Below are 17,076 nucleotides of genomic sequence, written 5' to 3'. Positions count from 1 at the left end.
TATTTTTCTCTGTATATATTCAGTGATATGTGCATGTGTACATATGTATGTGCACAGTCTTATTAAGGCACATTTGGATTTAAACTACTTGTTTTATTTGCATGTAATTTATATGTAAATCTGAAAACAAATAGAAAAATCCTGATGTAAATTTGAAAAATAATCTTTGCAAATGTATTTCATAGGTTGATAAATCTTGATTTAATCTCACTCATCTAAAATAGTTTCTGTCAGATCCATTCTCCAGGACTGTTAAATGGCATAAAATTAAGCATGTGTACAGATACCTGAACAGTGAGAAGCTCCAAAAGTTGATTTTGTTCTTTCTGCTCTAACAGTGAACTTACTTGAAAGTCATGCACCAGTGCAGTTTTTTACCATTAAAAACAGGAGCACTGTGTTAAATTTAAATTGTAAAATTATGTGGCACAGATCTGAATATGACTTTGACATTGCTGCAGTTTGGTAACCTTTGCTGTTTATCTAACCTTCAGTGAACTGCAGTGTTGTGTTGTCAAGCCGATCTGTTTATTAATGCTGAAATTGTTGCTGTCAGTCTTAAAGATCATTTCTTATGGGACCTTGCCAGTATATCCGGAAATAAAAATACATTTTAAAGCCTTTTTTTATTTAAGCAATCAGGCAAAGTATAATTTTGTTTCTGAGCAATGAAAAGTACAAATTCCAGCAGCAACTTTGGTATATCTGTAGAAAAACCTATAGGTATGCAACATGGATAGCCTGTATTCATTTATTTTTAAGTCCTTTTTTCTTGAGATATGCTATTTTACTTGGGGGATTGTGATAAGAGGGGAAGACATATTTTACTATCTTGTGACATTTCATTAGACTTGGGATCAATAGAAATATGTGAAAATACCTTTATGGCCATAAATGCCTGTGCCATTTATGTGTTTATGCAGACTTCTTGTGTTACATCATAGTAACCTGGATAAATTCATGTTTATGCCTGCTGCTTTGTCATCTTTTTCTGTCCTTGGCCTTACTTGTTTAGTAAAATACTCCTAAGAATTTTCTTTAATTCTGGCAAAGTAAATGTTGATTTCCTGTAGAAATGGTGATGGTGCATGGGCTCATTTGAAATTGCTTGCTTCATTTCCATGTAATCTCCCAGGAAGTGTTCAAGTTACAGAGGTGGCTTTTCCTAATCAAAGATCTCATTAGCTTCCAGATGAGACTGGTGTGAGGAAAAGAACATGTGGCATGGTGTGAGTACTGGGCTTTGGTCTGGTGAGGACACAAGGAACACAACCTGAGGTCAGGGCAGAGCTGTTGGTGAGCTCAGCCCCACAAGGAGTGTGAGACTCCTCTGGACAACCCTCTGGCTGGAGCTGAGATTTGCAGGGCACGTTGGAGTCCTATTTAATAAAGCAGTTGTTCATTAGCTGTCATCCTCAGGAAATTGCAGAGATCCCCAAGGGTGGCTTCCTGTAGCTCTCAATGTCCCTCCATACTTCTGTCACCTCAAGATGCTTCCTCAGGTCTTGTCAGAACTTTGTTATTTCCCCCCAGCTCTCCAGGTGTTTCTGCTGGACTGGAGGGAAAGAGTACAGTATTTTTACTTCCAAAACTTTGTTAGAAACAAACTAGAAAAGATTGTGAGCCCAGGGTGGAAAGGGATAACTGTGAACTGTGTTCACAGGGGTTTTTGGATTGGGGAAGAGATGAGGATCTGACTCCATGTTTCAGAAGGCTTGATTTATTATTTTATCATATAAATGAAATTTTACTATAGTAAAAGAATAGAAGAAAGGATTTCATCAGAAGGCTAGCTAAGAATAGAATAGCAAAGAATGATAACAAAGGTTTGTGGCTCAGGCTCTGTGTCCAAGCCAGGTGACTGTGATTGGCCATTAATTAGAAACAACCACATGAGACCAATCACAGATGCACCTGTTGCATTCCACAGCAGCAGATAATCAATGTTTACATTTTGTTCCTGAGGCCTCTCAGCTTCTCAGGAGGAAAAATCCTAAGGAAGGGACTTTTCATAAAAGATGTCTGCGACAGATAACAACTCCGAAATGCTGAGGCTCAGTGAAGTTGCCTCTGATGCTGGCATTGCTCCTCTCCATGACAGTGCCTTGCATTCAGCTCAGCTTGCAAAAGCAGGAGGAGTTCCCTTGCCTGCTGCAGCTTCACTCTACATTGTGACTGCTGCTTTTTTCAGATAAAACCCTCTTCTGTCATCCATTATTACTTTATTCAAGTCTCCCTCTGCCCCAGCTCCTCAGCAATGCTTATGGCAGTATTTTCCATGGCCTGTGTTCTCTGTAGTTTCTTTAATATTGAGAACTGTGATAGTTTACTTCCCCCCTCCCTGTTTGAATGCTACTGTGTTAGCAATGGGCACAAATTTTCCCTTCTCTTTTGATCAGTTGTGCTGACCCATCTCTGCTTTTGTATTTATTACATGCAGGAATAATGACCTGAGGTTTAAACTCATCTGCTGGGATTAGACCTTGCACAAGGGTTTCAGCAGAATGCTTTAGAAGTTAAGCTTTTACTTGTTTGTCTAGTGTAATAGCTAGCTCATTGTCTCTGAGTAAGTGTTACAAGGTACACTGCAAAATGAGTGGGAAGATGTGGAATGTGTTCTTAATGCTGGCCATAATACATTAAATAGATTCCATAAATGTTTCTGGGTTGTTTTTATTTTTTGTTAGTAGTTGGAACTAAGGGTGTTGACTAAGCTGTTCCAAAATACCCCAAACAACCAAGATCCAGTTCATGAATGGACACTTGCAGGTCCAAGGAAAAGATCTCTCTACTTAGAGCAAAAATGATCAAGCTGAAAGAAAGCACAAAGTGTTTTTTAAGTTTAATAACCAGTGTGAGTGATCAACACTTCTCAGAATGACTTATATGTGCGCATTTGTTTTAGTTTATTTTTCCTGAGGAGGGGTGGGCTTGGGTTTGTTTTGGTTGTTTTGGTCTGGGTTTGTTTTCACTTAGGCTATACAAAAGGATGGCTTTGTTCTACCAGAGCACCACAAAGAAATAAAAATATGAAGAGAGATTGTTCCCATATCCAAACCCTGCACCTTCTCTGAGCAGGGTAATTGCTAACAAGCTGCTCTCTTTTTAAAATGCCAGTTATCCATAGAGCTGACAGAATCCTGAATTCCTCTGAAAGTGGCATTTTACAGTGACTCTGAAAAGAAGTGCCAATGTTTTCATGAATAAAGATATTGACCGGGGAAAGCAATTGTGTGACCATAATCATTGAGACAAGAACTGTAGCAACGGGATCTTATAACACAGAGGATTATAAAGGGAACATGAGGGATGAAAATGATAGGTACTTATGCAAATGGATTAGAACTATCCTGTGCCACTTTGTGGATCTGTCTTTTAATCTCTCTTGCTATCTAGGCCGTGGGATTAGTCAAAAACAGCTGGAATGGAATGGACACAATCACTTAATCACAAAATCAGAAGGCTTGCTGGGGTAATTTCCCTTCAAATAGAACACTGCAAACCCAGGGCAGGTAGTACTTAATATCAGTTGCAAGCCCAGCTCTACAAAGAGCTTTGGAAAGACTACAATCTTTCCATTATAAGTGTATTGAGTCTGTCTTTTAAAACACCTGAAATGTGACATGAAATTATTAGTCTTTTTTTTTTTTCTTTTGTCACCTTTTCTTTATGTTTGGGGAATGCAAATGGCAAGAGTTTAATGAAGTGGTGTTGTTGTGATTACATCTGAGCTGCAGAGTGAGACTCATTCTCATTCCTACTGCAAAGCAAATTACGTTTGCTTTTCCTACTCTAATGCACTTTGCCCCTGAGATTCTTGCCAAAATAAGGAGGGGGCTGTGATTCTCCTTAGTGCTTTTCTCTGTAGGCTTTGTCCTGGTGACAGAACAAAAGAAAATGACAAAAGAAAGCAGGTGATTTATTCAGAGCATCAGAAGATGCCGTGCTGGCAGAAACTGCTACAGCCCAAACCAAGCTCCTCTAAGATCTTTCACCTGTCTCAACACAAAACCTGGCAAGCCCCAGCCAGACACTGTTGGTGGGTTTTGTGTTCAAAATAACCACAGTCCAGGGGTAAACACCAATGTGCATCTGCAGACCTGGACAGTCAGGCACAGTAGCTTGGTAAAGTTCACTCTGGACTGCAGAAATTGTGGCAGAATCTCTGCATTCAGTTTGAGCTGAACCCAGCAGAAATAGTTAAAGCTGCTTGAATTCTTGTTCTTAGCTTTATTATAGTGAAATGCATATTTTCTGCATTTGTCAGCTGAGTTGATGCAGCATGAGCAGAAGCTCTATGAGAAAAAGCAGGTTGGTTTGTCAGGGTTAGCTTGTCTCTGAAATTTGGGTTTCACTCCTTCTCCCAAAGGGAATGCTGCATTTTAACTACCCAATGTCCTCTGGAAAAGCCTGGCAGAGGCATTCAGAACTCCTCAGGCTTTACCCAGTGCCCTTCCACATTTCTGCTCCCACCAGGCATTCTGCTCTTGCTTCTGGCATGATTTCTGTGGTGGAAATTGAGCTGTGCTTTACACAAAGAGTTCTCCAAGAAATCCAGAAAATGCTGTTAGGATAATTCAGAAACCTGACTTACCAATGCAGCATGCTATGCCAATATTTTCTGACCTTTAGTTCTCTTACAACAACCTTAGTTGTACACACTTGCTGGAAAAATTACGTCTTAAAGACTTTTTATCCTCATTGATTAACAATAAAATTGTGAGACTCGATGAGCTTCAGGAAGGAAGCTGTGATTTTTTTTCTGGTCATGCTGCTTACAAGAAAGATTGTAAGTTTGTTCAGGTAGAAATATGGAAATATTTGCAAGTTTTTTGTGCATTCTTCTACTGCATCTCTTAATTCTGAGTGATTCTTTTTCTCAAATCAATATCCCCAATACTACTTAAAATATGTGCTTGCATTTTTGTATCAAGGGATAAAAAATATTTTCATTTGAAATAAATCTAGCTGAATTTATTTTCATGTTTTTATTTCTCTTGTAATAGGAACTTAGGTCTTCTTTTTAGAATATGGTGTAATGCAACCATTATGGAGGCAATGTCATGGTTTTTGTATTCTAAATATAAAACATCTGTGTCAGAACCTGCATTTTATTTAAAAATAGAGAACAAAAGCTCAGAACTGCTGAATGAGACTACAGCCTTCTAGGGTTACAGCATTGGTTTATCTGGGCAAAGAGAGTTCCATGGACTTGTGCAAGGCTTTTGTCACTGTCCCACATGACCCTGACAGGCCTGAGAGATGAGCCTGTGTTCAAGTTCAGCAAGGCCCTGTGCAGAGTCCTCCATGTGGGTGTGGCAATTCCAGGCACAAATAAAGGCTGGGCAGAGGATGCAACCCTGAGGAGAAGAACTCAGGAGGTGCTGCTGAATGAAAAGCTCAGTGTGACCCAGCCAGGTGCACTTGCAGGGCAGGGATCAGCAGCATCCTTGGCTGCATCCTGGGCTGCATCCATCCCCTCTGGGGCAGCAGGACATGGATCAGCAGCATCCTGGGCTGCATCCATCCCCTCTGGGGCAGCAGGACATGGATCAGCAGCATCCTGGGCTGCATCCATCCCCTCTGGGGCAGCAGGACAGAGATCAGCAGCATCCTGGGCTGCATCCATGCCCTCTGGGGCAGCAGGGCAAGGAGGGGGCTCTGCCTCTCTCCCCTGCTCTGGTGAGACCCCTCCTGCAGAGTTGGGTCCAGCTCTGGGGCCTGCAGGGTAAGAGGGGTGAGGGCCCTGTTGGAGGGAGTCCAGAGGAAGTCACAAAGGTGCTCAGGGGGCTGGAGCACCTCTCCTGCACAGACAGGCTGGGAGAGGTGGGGCTGTTCAGCCTGGAGTAGTGAAAGCCCTGTGAAAACTTCAGAGCAGCTTGTAAAGGGGTTACAGGAGAGATGGAGAGGGACTTTTTACAGGGGCTTGTAGTGACAGGACAAGGGAGAATGGCCTCACACTGAAGGGACAGGCTTACATCAGATATAAGAAAGAAATTCTTCACTGTGAGGATTTGGAGCAGGCTCCTGGGAGAAGCTGTGTGTCTCCTGCCAGTGTTGAAGGCCAGTCTGGATGGGCTTTGAGCAAGATGGTCCAGTGGAAGATGGGGCTTGGACTGAGCTGATCTTTAAAATCCCTTCCAACCCAAACTGTTTGTGATTCTGTGCCATAGATTGTGGTATTCAAAGCCATGTCTTGCTGCTGCTTCAGATTTCATGCCTGTAGTGAATCAGTTCATCATCAGCCTGAGAACTGTGTTTGGAGATGGACTATATATCTAGAAAACAGCCTAGAAGAGGAAGGATGCTTCAGCCTATTTAAATAATATTTGCTTTTAAATAATATTTGCTGGATGTATTTTTTTTCAGTGTTTCCCTCTGAAATACCTTATTTTGCAGTGGTGAGTGGGATTCAGCACAGAGGGCTGCGGAAGGGTTGAAATGACTCATTTGTCCTCTGACAGCCTCAACCTGTCCTACCTCCCACTCCCAGTCCCTGCAGGTTTTTAGTTTAGCCTTCCTTTTGGTTCCTTTAGCCTTCCTTTTGGTTCCTTTAGCCTTTCTTTTGGTTGCAGGACTTGCAGTCCCTGTGGTGCTGTATCTCACATATGGTGCATGCTTTTGTAAGACCTGTGTTTTATGGGTCTTTTCAACAGAAAGTGGATGGAGACAATCACAGAGCAGGAACTTTAGGCTTTGTCCTTGGGTTGCATGCGCTGAGATCCCTGATGGTGAGTGCTGGCAGGCTCTTGGTAAATGTGGTCTCCAGCATTTGGCAGCAGCAGCAGTTGGAACCATTGGAACCTCTAACATTGGTGTACAAGGATTTTGTGCAAGCAGTGTTTCATTTTTCTCTGTTTAGCTGTGTTTTAGTAAGGTATTAGTCACAAATTGCATTCAGAAATATGTATTACTTGAGGATTGTTTTTGGCAACAATGCAATTAAATGGTTTGTGAAAAAGCTGCTATAAATAATGAGAAAACTTGGAATTGTGTTATTCTTTGTGCTGCCATTTTCTGATTCATTAGAGTTAGACTGCAAAATCTATAATAACATTATAGGTAGTGTTATATATAAACCACCATATTCAAGAGCTGGTGTTTTTTCAAACCACATTAATAGAAGAGCCTATTTAGGAGATTAAATGCTTAAATCTCCATCTGTGTCTGCATTGTTGTCATGTGCCAGTTAGCAGATAGTTATGGGGAAACTACATGTTTTCAAAAGCTTCTCATTGTATGGCTCTCTGTGGTGTTTCCTCTTGAAGGGCTCTATCTTCTTGTCACACTCAGAAATCACAGCTTCTGCCTTGCCAGTGATGCACAGCCCAGAGGTCTCTTTAGCTGCCTTTTGCTTGTGGCGATTTCAAAGCAGCATGAGGCTAAAAATGTTTTATTGTTGAAGGACTGCAGCTTCCACTGTTTTAAAACTTTGTAGGCTACAGCCCAAGAGTTGCATTGGTTCGCATCAAAAAGTTAATTGGAGATGCCCTCGATAGAGACTGTGCTATGAAATCACTTCATTATAGTAATTTTGCTAATATTTCATTTAACTTAATTTCAATTTTTCTTCATATTTTATCAATATTTCTAATATTTCAATTTTCTAATACTGTGTTCAGTGACTTCATGCCTTACAAGAATGCCGTTTCTCAATAACATCATCATGACTTTAATAATTTCCAATATAATAATTTGATACAACTTGTGATTTTTATCCAAATATTAAAACCAAATATCTTAATTTGAGACAAATCCTTCTTTTTATGCCAGTCTCCAAATTTTCAGCTAGCTGGAAACTCTCTTCTTTCTCACTGTGGGTACCATTAAGCTTTGTATGCTCAGTACTTGATTCATCTCTTTGGTATTCTCCTTACTGAAATTTGCAGAAGTATTTAAAGTGAAGCTTTATTTTTAGAAACTGAACAATATTCATGTCTGAAGAGAAGAACCTTGTGAATAATAAGGACTTGGTACATTTTTTAGGAGCTTTGGCACATTCATCAAGTTGTCCAGCTTCTGTCATTTTAAGTCAGTTCTTTGGACTAGGGTTTCACAATGCTCTGAGGGAAACTAAAGTTTTCTGACCAGCACTTGGTTCTGTGAGCTTCTAGTTCCTGTCTTAAACTGGACTCTTTCAGATGTCATTTAAATAAGGCTAACACTGTGATGCTCTAGAATAAGTTTGTGTTTCCTAGACTGTGCTATTAAAATAATTCTTGCTTAAGGGAAAATCATAGCTTGGATCTGAGTTCACCTGCAGCACGCAGAAATTCTGTGTTTTTGTGGAAAAGCTGTGGATCCCTGCAATGTCTAAGGCCACACAGGCTGTGGTAATTAGCATTTCACAAGGGAGGAAGGAAAATGAGGGAAGCAGGCAGGCTTGGAAGTGGTTGGGAAGCAGGGGCAATGGGGTGGAGAAGGGAGATGGATGCCAGGAGCTCCTGTTTACACCATTTCTTCCCCCTGAGTGCTGAAGCCGTGGTAGGGGCTGCCCTGAGGGGACAGAATGGCTGCTCTGCCACTCTGGTGAGAGTAAAAATCTCAAAAATGAGCAGCCTCAGGTAGGCTGGGCAGCATGATGTGTCCAGTGGGCACAAGTGGGGACATTCCTTGCTGGGAGCTGTGATGCGCTCAGGACGGCCGTGAGAATTCCCCGTGGGATTGCTTAGAGCCTGTGTTGGACAATTCCCCTTTTATTTTCTGGAAAAAAGGCCCAGAGAGAGAAAGTGTCTTTTATAGGTAGAAATGAACTGGCAAGGAGTTAAAAAAACAACGTTTAAGAAGTTAAAGACACAATTGTTGCTGTGGGTGATGTGTGATGCTGAAGTAGCGCATGTGAGCCAAGAAGGCACAAGAAAATTGCCACTCTCTGTTAAGACTTACCCATTTCACACTCATTAGAGCCCAGAAATACAAAATGAAATAATGCGAATGTGAAAAAATTTTACAATGCTTCTGGAAGCTTGTAAAACATGGCACGAGGGGGTTTTTTTTGTGTTTTTTTTTTTTTCTTTTTTTTTTTTTTTCAATCCTACCATAGCATTTAATTATAGCAAAATAAAATTAAAGGATTTACCATAGCAAAAATTAGCATATTTAATTAATAATTCATCGCTTATCATTCTTAATAATTGTTTATGAAATAAAATTATTAGTAACTAAAGGCACATGTAATTGTGGTAGAGAAACATTTCTGCCTGCCAAATCTAGATAGATAAAGTACTGTTTTCTGTGAGGGAGTGTTGGGGTTGTAAGAAACAATTGCACTCATTTTGTCATTGTGTTTTTAGCTGTTTATGTGCTGTTTGGTCTAAAACTGTACCATGAATGTGGGCAGTGCATTGCTAGGATTGAAAATATGTAAATGGTGCCTGGCAGGAGTTAAACGTGTAGCACAGAGGGTGGAGGCTTAAGTGCACTGGTACTTAGAGAAGCATTCATTTAACATTTGTTATAAGCTGCTGTTGTTTTTTTATAACTAAGAGGGGAGCAGTTTACAGTTGATCTACTGCATAGAGAAAAAGAGCTTGTAGCTTCAGATGGAATAGATGCAGCCTCAGGCAGTTTTGCTAATGCTTTCTATTACAAATAAGTTTAATAGTGTGCATTAAAAAGGATGTGTATTTAAACCTTTATGGTCCATACCATGTTAGGTGGAATTACAGTAAATTGCTACATTTCATTTCTGTAATTATCTTATAAACTGCTAGTTGATATTGTCCTGAAGTTTATGTTCAGGACATTTTAACACCAGTTGTATTTTGGACTGCTTGCATAACATCATTGGTTTGTCTCTTAGGGGTACAAAATTGCATATATATATTAAAAAAAAAAGAAAAAATCTATTAAAAAAGCATGAGAATTGCACACCTTTGGATGACTCTGTGTGCTGTGGAGAGGGGAGAGATCATGATCACCTCCCATGCACACTATTAGCATGCACAGAGCAATATTCCTGTTGCTAATAGTTTTGGAAATGTATGTTTGAGAAATGTGGTCTTTTCCTTTTATTTCACTTTTTTCCATTCCTGTAGGAACTTGGAAGTAACAGCCCTCCGCAGAGGAACTGGAAGGGAATTGCAATTGCACTGCTGGTGATTCTGGTTGTTTGTTCACTCATCACCATGTCAGTCATTCTTTTAACCCCAGGTAACCTTCTTCTTTATTTTATCTTCTTAAAGGTCTGTGATTCATAATGCAGTCATAAAGCAATGGATGTTAAAGTGTCTCTTGACTTGAAGCATTCTTAACTTGTGGCTGTTGTAAATTTGGTGCTGTAGGGACTTGGGAGCTGCTGGAGGCTTTGGGAAGCAGAAATATTTGGGGTTGGCAATAGATCCTTGGGATTCTGTCTGTCTTGAGGGTGTTACAGCAATCCTTGTGAGTCTCAGCAGGTGTAAGCTGACTTCAAGAGTTTGTTGTTGGTTTTTCGTGTAATTTCAGATTCAGAGGTGAGCTAAGAGAAAATTGTATTCCATGGAAAACTGATTCTGAGAATGCAACTTCTCTCTGAATCATGAACATGGATATTCCATCTGTACATGCACAAGTTCTTTCTTTCAGAAACAACAACGGAAAAGTAATGGCTCAGTCACAGAGAAAAAAAGGGAGAGGGCAAGAAGAAGTAGAAAAAAAATAGAAGAAGTAGACAAAAAGAGAAAACACTGCACAAGTTTAAAAAAACCCCAAACTTTGAATCCTTTTGCCAGTTTTAAAGTTGGAGTGTAAAGTACCTGATTTGCATGGCATGCCTGGATAGTAAATATTGGTCTGCAAATATTCTGCCATTGAAGTGCTCAGTTTGTGTAAACCAGAAAGTTAATGAAGCTCTTTTCAGTAAATAATGGTTCCAGGCTGTTTGGCCACGAGGTGAAATCACTGAGGGAAGCTGTGCATGAGCAAGTACAGCAGCACAGAGCTGCTGCTTTAGAGCAAGGTGGTGAGGATAAATAGAAAAGGATCAGAAAGCTTTGCTTGTCAGAGGGGATGAGGCAGCTGGAAAAAGAAGGCAGGAACACTATGGGATAGTCTGCTTCCTCTGTTTTGTATAAATATCTACTCCTTATGCAGGGTGCTGTCCAAAATAACTGTTTGCTTATTTCCACTTAGATCAAGTTGAGAGAAATAAAAGCAAAGTTGTGCTGCTGTAGTCTCAGTGAATAGGAGCCTTCTTCAGGGAATAAGAAAAAAGAGATTTTGAGAGCGCATGGTAGTGTATCCTAGTACACTCTAAGACAGAAGACTGTTTTTTGTTTCAAGGAGGATGTTTCCCTTTTTTTTGAAGACTTACAAAATATCAAGTGTTTGCTGGAACCTACAATAATAACTTTCAGTTGTGGCTCTTATATGTACATAGAATTATTAATGATGTAAAAAATAAGCTGAAATCCTTGAAGCACTCATGGAAACAGAATAAACAACCTAGGGGAATGTTAACTTAAAAAAAAAAAATATAAAAAAGCTCAGTGAATTACAACATCTCTGAGGCTGTTTCAAAAATGCAGAGATCTTGGTTGAAAACTTGTGTAAGCTGGGACCTACATTTCAGTTGAAGTCATGCAAGTGCAAACTAGTTCTGTCAGCTCAGATGCTCTGAGATATCCCAGAGAGACTGTGAAGCTTGATAGGAATGAAAACCTTTCTCCCAGAACAGTCTAGCTCTGCAAAACTGGGCTTTCCTGTGGCTTGGAAATGCTCACCATGGAAAGCTTTGAGGTGCATGGTAGGATAGATCATTGCCCTGTTTTGGCCTTAATCATTGCTGTTCCCCCTTCACTTTCATTATTAATTTGTTTGATTATTATGAATTATTAGTGTTTTGGGAAGCAGATATTTTTCTACTCTAAGCATTATAGCTGACACTTCTTTGTGAACATGTGTTAAGATCACTGTGGGATGTTCAGTATTTGAGGGGAGGAAAAGAGTAGAGACCTCCCTCACATCTGGCTGTTGTGAAGTGCTCAGCTCCAAGTTAATGCTAACTTGTTATTATAAATATTTGGGTTTGAAAATCCTTCTCATAAAATATAACAGGTCTGAATGAAGATATTCAGTGCAAATGTCCTTTGTTACCCTGGGATGTTTCAGTGCTCATTTCTGGTACTGTTTTGAGCATCAGAGAGTTCTCTCCCTATTTAGTTCTGCCTGTATGGATGGGTGCTTCTTAGATTTCATGTAAACTCCCCTAAACACTGTACATCATGCTGCTTCTTTTTATGGAAATGATGATAATTTCAGATGGTTATGGCTCAGAAGCATGATTGTTTCACTGGTATTTTTTGGAGGCAGAAATGTACTTACTGATATGCCAAACACAACAGCAATGATCTCTTTTGCCTGTAATTATTTACACATTGTTTTGTCCACAATATAAGAAACTCCTGGGTCTGTGTACACTAACAGCTGTCATTTGACTTCTCTCAGATTCTGAACAACAGCTTTCCTGCCTTTTCATAGAGGGATCAATGCTTCCATATGGGGTAGCATGTCTTTAAAAGAAAATGTAATTCATTTGCAAAAGGCTTCAAAGAGGCTTTAGCTTCCACTAAAGATATAAATATGCTAAAACAAAACGGAAATTCTTGATTTTCTTTTTGTATTATCTTTAATTACATGAAATATAACTTGACTATACAATACTAGGCAGGATTTTTGTTGAAATAAGAGATGTATTTTGGCCTATTAGTATCTTGGCTTTTATTCAAATCTGAAACCTCTGTGTTACAATTATGTTTGTAGTTGGAGTAAATGTATTGTGCCGACAATATTAGTAACATTTCTGATCGTTTCATCTTGCTTTTAATCTATGATAATACTCAGAATCTTTATAAATGTCTGAATGTTCTCAAAAAGAGATGGAAAAGTAGAAGAACAAATCATCCAGTGATATAAAACGTTAGTGGCAGAGTCTGAATGAACTCTCAGCCCAGTAACCACTTGTTGGGGCTTAGGAACTCTCTGTGAGCCCCCATGGACTAAGGAGTACATTAAATAAACCCCACTGCTCCCAGCAAGTAGAAATTGCTACACTGCTGCATACCTGGGAGTAGAAGGCTTGCAGGCAAATATCCCTGCTGGTTTTCTTCAAAATTAGAAAAGTGCAACGATAAAGAAAATGCAGAGATGCCAAAGAATGAAGTTGCCCTTGCTAATGCAGAGAACTGGAGTGGAAAACTTGGAAGTTTCAGAACAGGATCCTCTGTTCTCTGGGGCAACTGCATTATGAACCTAGTGAGTTTTGTTTAATATTTGGAGTAGATTTGGAGTAGACTGGAGAAATATTTAAGAGAAAACAAAAGAAAATACCTTGAAAATAATCTTTATTTATAAATCTTTATATTGGGAATTAGTGGCCAATGCAGAGACACAGAGACATCCATGAGATTCCATCATTTGGTTTGTATGTCAGTACAAATATAACACAGGCACCTTTCTTCTGCTGCTTTTATTCTATTTTATGCTTTTGAGGTTTCACCTCACACCTGCATGTACTGAAATAGTATTGGGTAGATTTTAAGATATCAGTGCCTTTAAATCATTCCTGCCTTTGAATCAGCTTGTTCTTGCTTTGCATCCTGACAGTTCCACACTGTAGGAATTATGTGAAGACCTGTCTGATGAGCCACTGTTGATCTGTATTTCAGAACTGCAAATGTTCAATTGAAAGCATTAGCAGCTGAAAGTTTTATATGAAAAACCATTTAAGAACAGCCTAAGAGTTGTATGGATTTGGCCTCCCCTATACAGGTGTTTGTTTACTTAAACCTGTTTTTTTCCTTTTGGGACTGTCAGTATTTCTACTTTCATGTTAACTTACAGTTTTTGAAGGTGTGGAAGACTCAAATGCTTTTTCTAGGACTTGATTAGTGAGATATTGATGTTGGCATTTAAACCATGCTAGCTGATATGTGCACTTGCTGTTGAGCAAAGTGTTACCTGCCTAGTCAGACACTCAAGGAAAACTCACTCATGATAGAAAAAAAACCCCACTTTTTCAGAAAAATTACTTTAGAAAACATTTAGGTCAGAGAAATGGTCAGAAAACACCTTTTTTGTGGAAAGGGTTGAGTCAAATCAAGCTCTGGGAAGAGAATCTGTTTGGATTTTGTCCAGTAGATAAACTGTTCAGGGTTAGGACTGACCTCTCCATACTCTCTCTCATACTACTCTTAAAGGAAAAGAAAGCAAACTAATATTTTTTAATTTTTTTTTTTTTTTTTGTGATATGGATGTATTTACTGAAAACAGTTTCAGGTTTCTGTTCAGTTCTGTATAGGCTCCCTGTACCTACTGTAATTGGCAGGCAGGTTTTGATATCCAACTATTTTCTGGCAAGTTTTCTTCCTTTGTCATGATAACACAAAGTGAGCTATGCTAATTCCCAGTTACACCTGCTAGCTTGCATACCATTTACTAGTGGTGTTGTTTTCTTTTTTCAGATGGAATTTAACATCAAGCCTTTATCCTAATTTCTAGCATAAAACCTTTTTTTTCCACAGCAAAGTCAGTAGGGAGCTTCAGTTAATGGCATACTACAGTACATAATTATTAGTTTTATTTGCTAAGTTAGAAGGCAGATTTTATGAGGTGTTTAGACTATATTTAACCTGCAAAAATAATATCCTATAAACTCATGAAAAGTAGCAAGGCCATTAATTTCAAGTTTTGGAGCCTTCTAGTTTAGTAAGCACAGACAGGTTTGTCACTTTGAATTAATACATGCCAGTATTGGAACTGTTTTTAATTGGATATACAATTAAGAAGTGGTCATTTAGTCTTTAGCATTTGATTTTGTTTGTGTCTCTGTAATCTGTGTCATTTGCTGCACATATATACATATATCTATATCTATATAATTTCAGACCAAAATACAGAAATCTGTGGTAAGTAGCGTGAGAACATTGGAAATATCATTCCTTTTAGGAATAAGTCAATAAAATTTACAGGGAAATGAAAAAGAGACAGTAGGCTATTTTGCAATGTAATAAATGGAAAGTAGTAAAAGAAAGTTTTTAAAATGAAGCAAGTACATCCTAGAATCAAAGATTAGTTTGGGTTGTAAAGGACCTTAAAGATCATGTTATTCCAACCCTTCTGCCATGGGCAGGGACACTTTCCACTATCCCAGGTGGCTCCAAGCCCTGTCAGGGTTCTGAGCACTTCCAGGGATGGGGCAGCCATAGCTGCTCTGGGTACCCTGTGCCAGGACCTCTCCAGTCTGTGAGGGAAGAATCCAAGAATTCCCCAATCTAAACCTGCACTCTTTCAGTTTAAAGCAATTTCCACTTTCCTGTCACTCCATGACTGCCCAAAAGTCCCTCTCTGTCTCATAGCAGAGTCCCCCTATGGAGTCCCCCTGTCTCCATAGCAGAGATGCTGCAGCCCCCTGAGCATCTTTGTGGCCTCCTCTGGACCTGCTCCAACAGGTCCATGTCCTTGTCACTTGGAGAAACTACCAACCATGCATTCCAGGAACCTGCTGGGTTGGTTATGCCCCACTGTGCTGTCCGCCAAGAGGTATTGGGGTGGCCAAAGTCACCCACAAGGACCAGGGCTTGTGGATGTGAGGACACTGCCCTTGCTCTCCCAGCTGGGATGGCCTGCTGCAGCCACCAAGGTGACAATAATGTCACCTGTCCCTGTCCCTTCTTTAATCCTGACCATAAGGTCAGGTCACCTCATCCACCCATCTACCCATCCATCCGTCCATCCATCCATCCATCCATCCATCCATCCATCCATCCATCCATCTGTCCATCCATCCACATCCATCCATCCACATCCATCCACCCATCCATCTGTCCATCCATCCACATCCATCCATCCATCCATCCATCCATCCATCCATCCATCCATCCACATCCATCCATCCATCCATCCATCCATCCATCCATCCATCTCCATCCATCCATCCATCCATCCCTCCATCCATCCATCTCCATCCATCCATCCATCCATCCATCCATCCATCCATCCATCCATCCATCTCCATCCATCCATCCATCCCTCCATCCATCCATCCATCCATCCATCCATCCATCCATCCATCCCTCCATCCATCCATCCATCCATCCGTCCATCTGTCCATCCATCCATCCATCCATCCATCCATCCATCCATCCATCCATCCATCCACATCCATCCATCCACATCCATCCATCCATCCATCCATCATCCATCCATCCATCCATCCATCCATCCATCCATCCATCCACATCCATCCATCCATCCATCCATCCATCCATCCATCCATCCATCCATCCATCATCCATCCATCCACATCCATCCATCCATCCATCCATCCATCCATCCATCCATCCATCCATCCATCTCCATCCATCCATCCATCCATCCCTCCATCCATCCATCTCCATCCATCCATCCATCCATCCATCCATCCATCCATCCATCCATCCATCCATCTCCATCCATCCATCCATCCCTCCATCCATCCATCCATCCATCCATCCATCCATCCATCCATCCATCCCTCCATCCATCCATCCATCCATCCGTCCATCTGTCCATCCATCCATCCATCCATCCATCCATCCATCCATCCATCCATCCATCCATCCATCCATCCACATCCATCCATCCACATCCATCCATCCATCCATCCATCCATCATCCATCCATCCATCCATCCATCCATCCATCCATCCATCCATCCATCCATCCATCCATCCACATCCATCCATCCATCCATCCATCCATCCATCCATCCATCATCCATCCATCCATCCATCCATCCATCCATCCATCCATCCATCCATCCATCCACATCCATCCATCCATCCATCCATCCACATCCATCCATCCACATCCATCCATCCATCCATCCACATCCATCCGTCCATCCATCCATCCATCCATCCATCCATCCATCCATCCATCCATCCATCCATCCATCCATCCATCCATCCATCCATCCATCCCAGCTGGTCCCTGACACAGAGGGCCACCCCTCCTGTTCTCCCCTGCCTCTGCATACAAACGTGGTGGGGTAAAATTAATTTGTGCTTGTGTCAATAAAGATTAACCCACTGAAGATTTGAGGGTTCCCAGGATGTG

At 40.6% G+C, this 17,076-nt stretch overlaps 1 protein-coding gene across 2 annotated transcripts in view; it reads left to right on the top strand.

Moving 5' to 3' along the window:
* Positions 1-17,076, top strand: part of DPP10 (dipeptidyl peptidase like 10) — a 436,882-nt gene that overhangs the window by 230,479 nt on the left and 189,327 nt on the right. For both annotated transcript variants that reach the window (XM_058028117.1, XM_058028116.1), the window contains exon 2: positions 10,038-10,152. In XM_058028117.1, coding sequence (XP_057884100.1) covers positions 10,038-10,152 — 115 coding nt within the window. The remainder of the gene's footprint in view (positions 1-10,037; positions 10,153-17,076) is intronic.

Source organism: Melospiza georgiana, chromosome 7, assembly GCF_028018845.1.
Source record: "Melospiza georgiana isolate bMelGeo1 chromosome 7, bMelGeo1.pri, whole genome shotgun sequence".
NCBI classification, from domain to species: Eukaryota; Metazoa; Chordata; class Aves; order Passeriformes; family Passerellidae; genus Melospiza; species Melospiza georgiana.
Note: the sequence above shows the minus strand (reverse complement) of the source record. Positions and strands in the feature narration are given on the sequence as shown.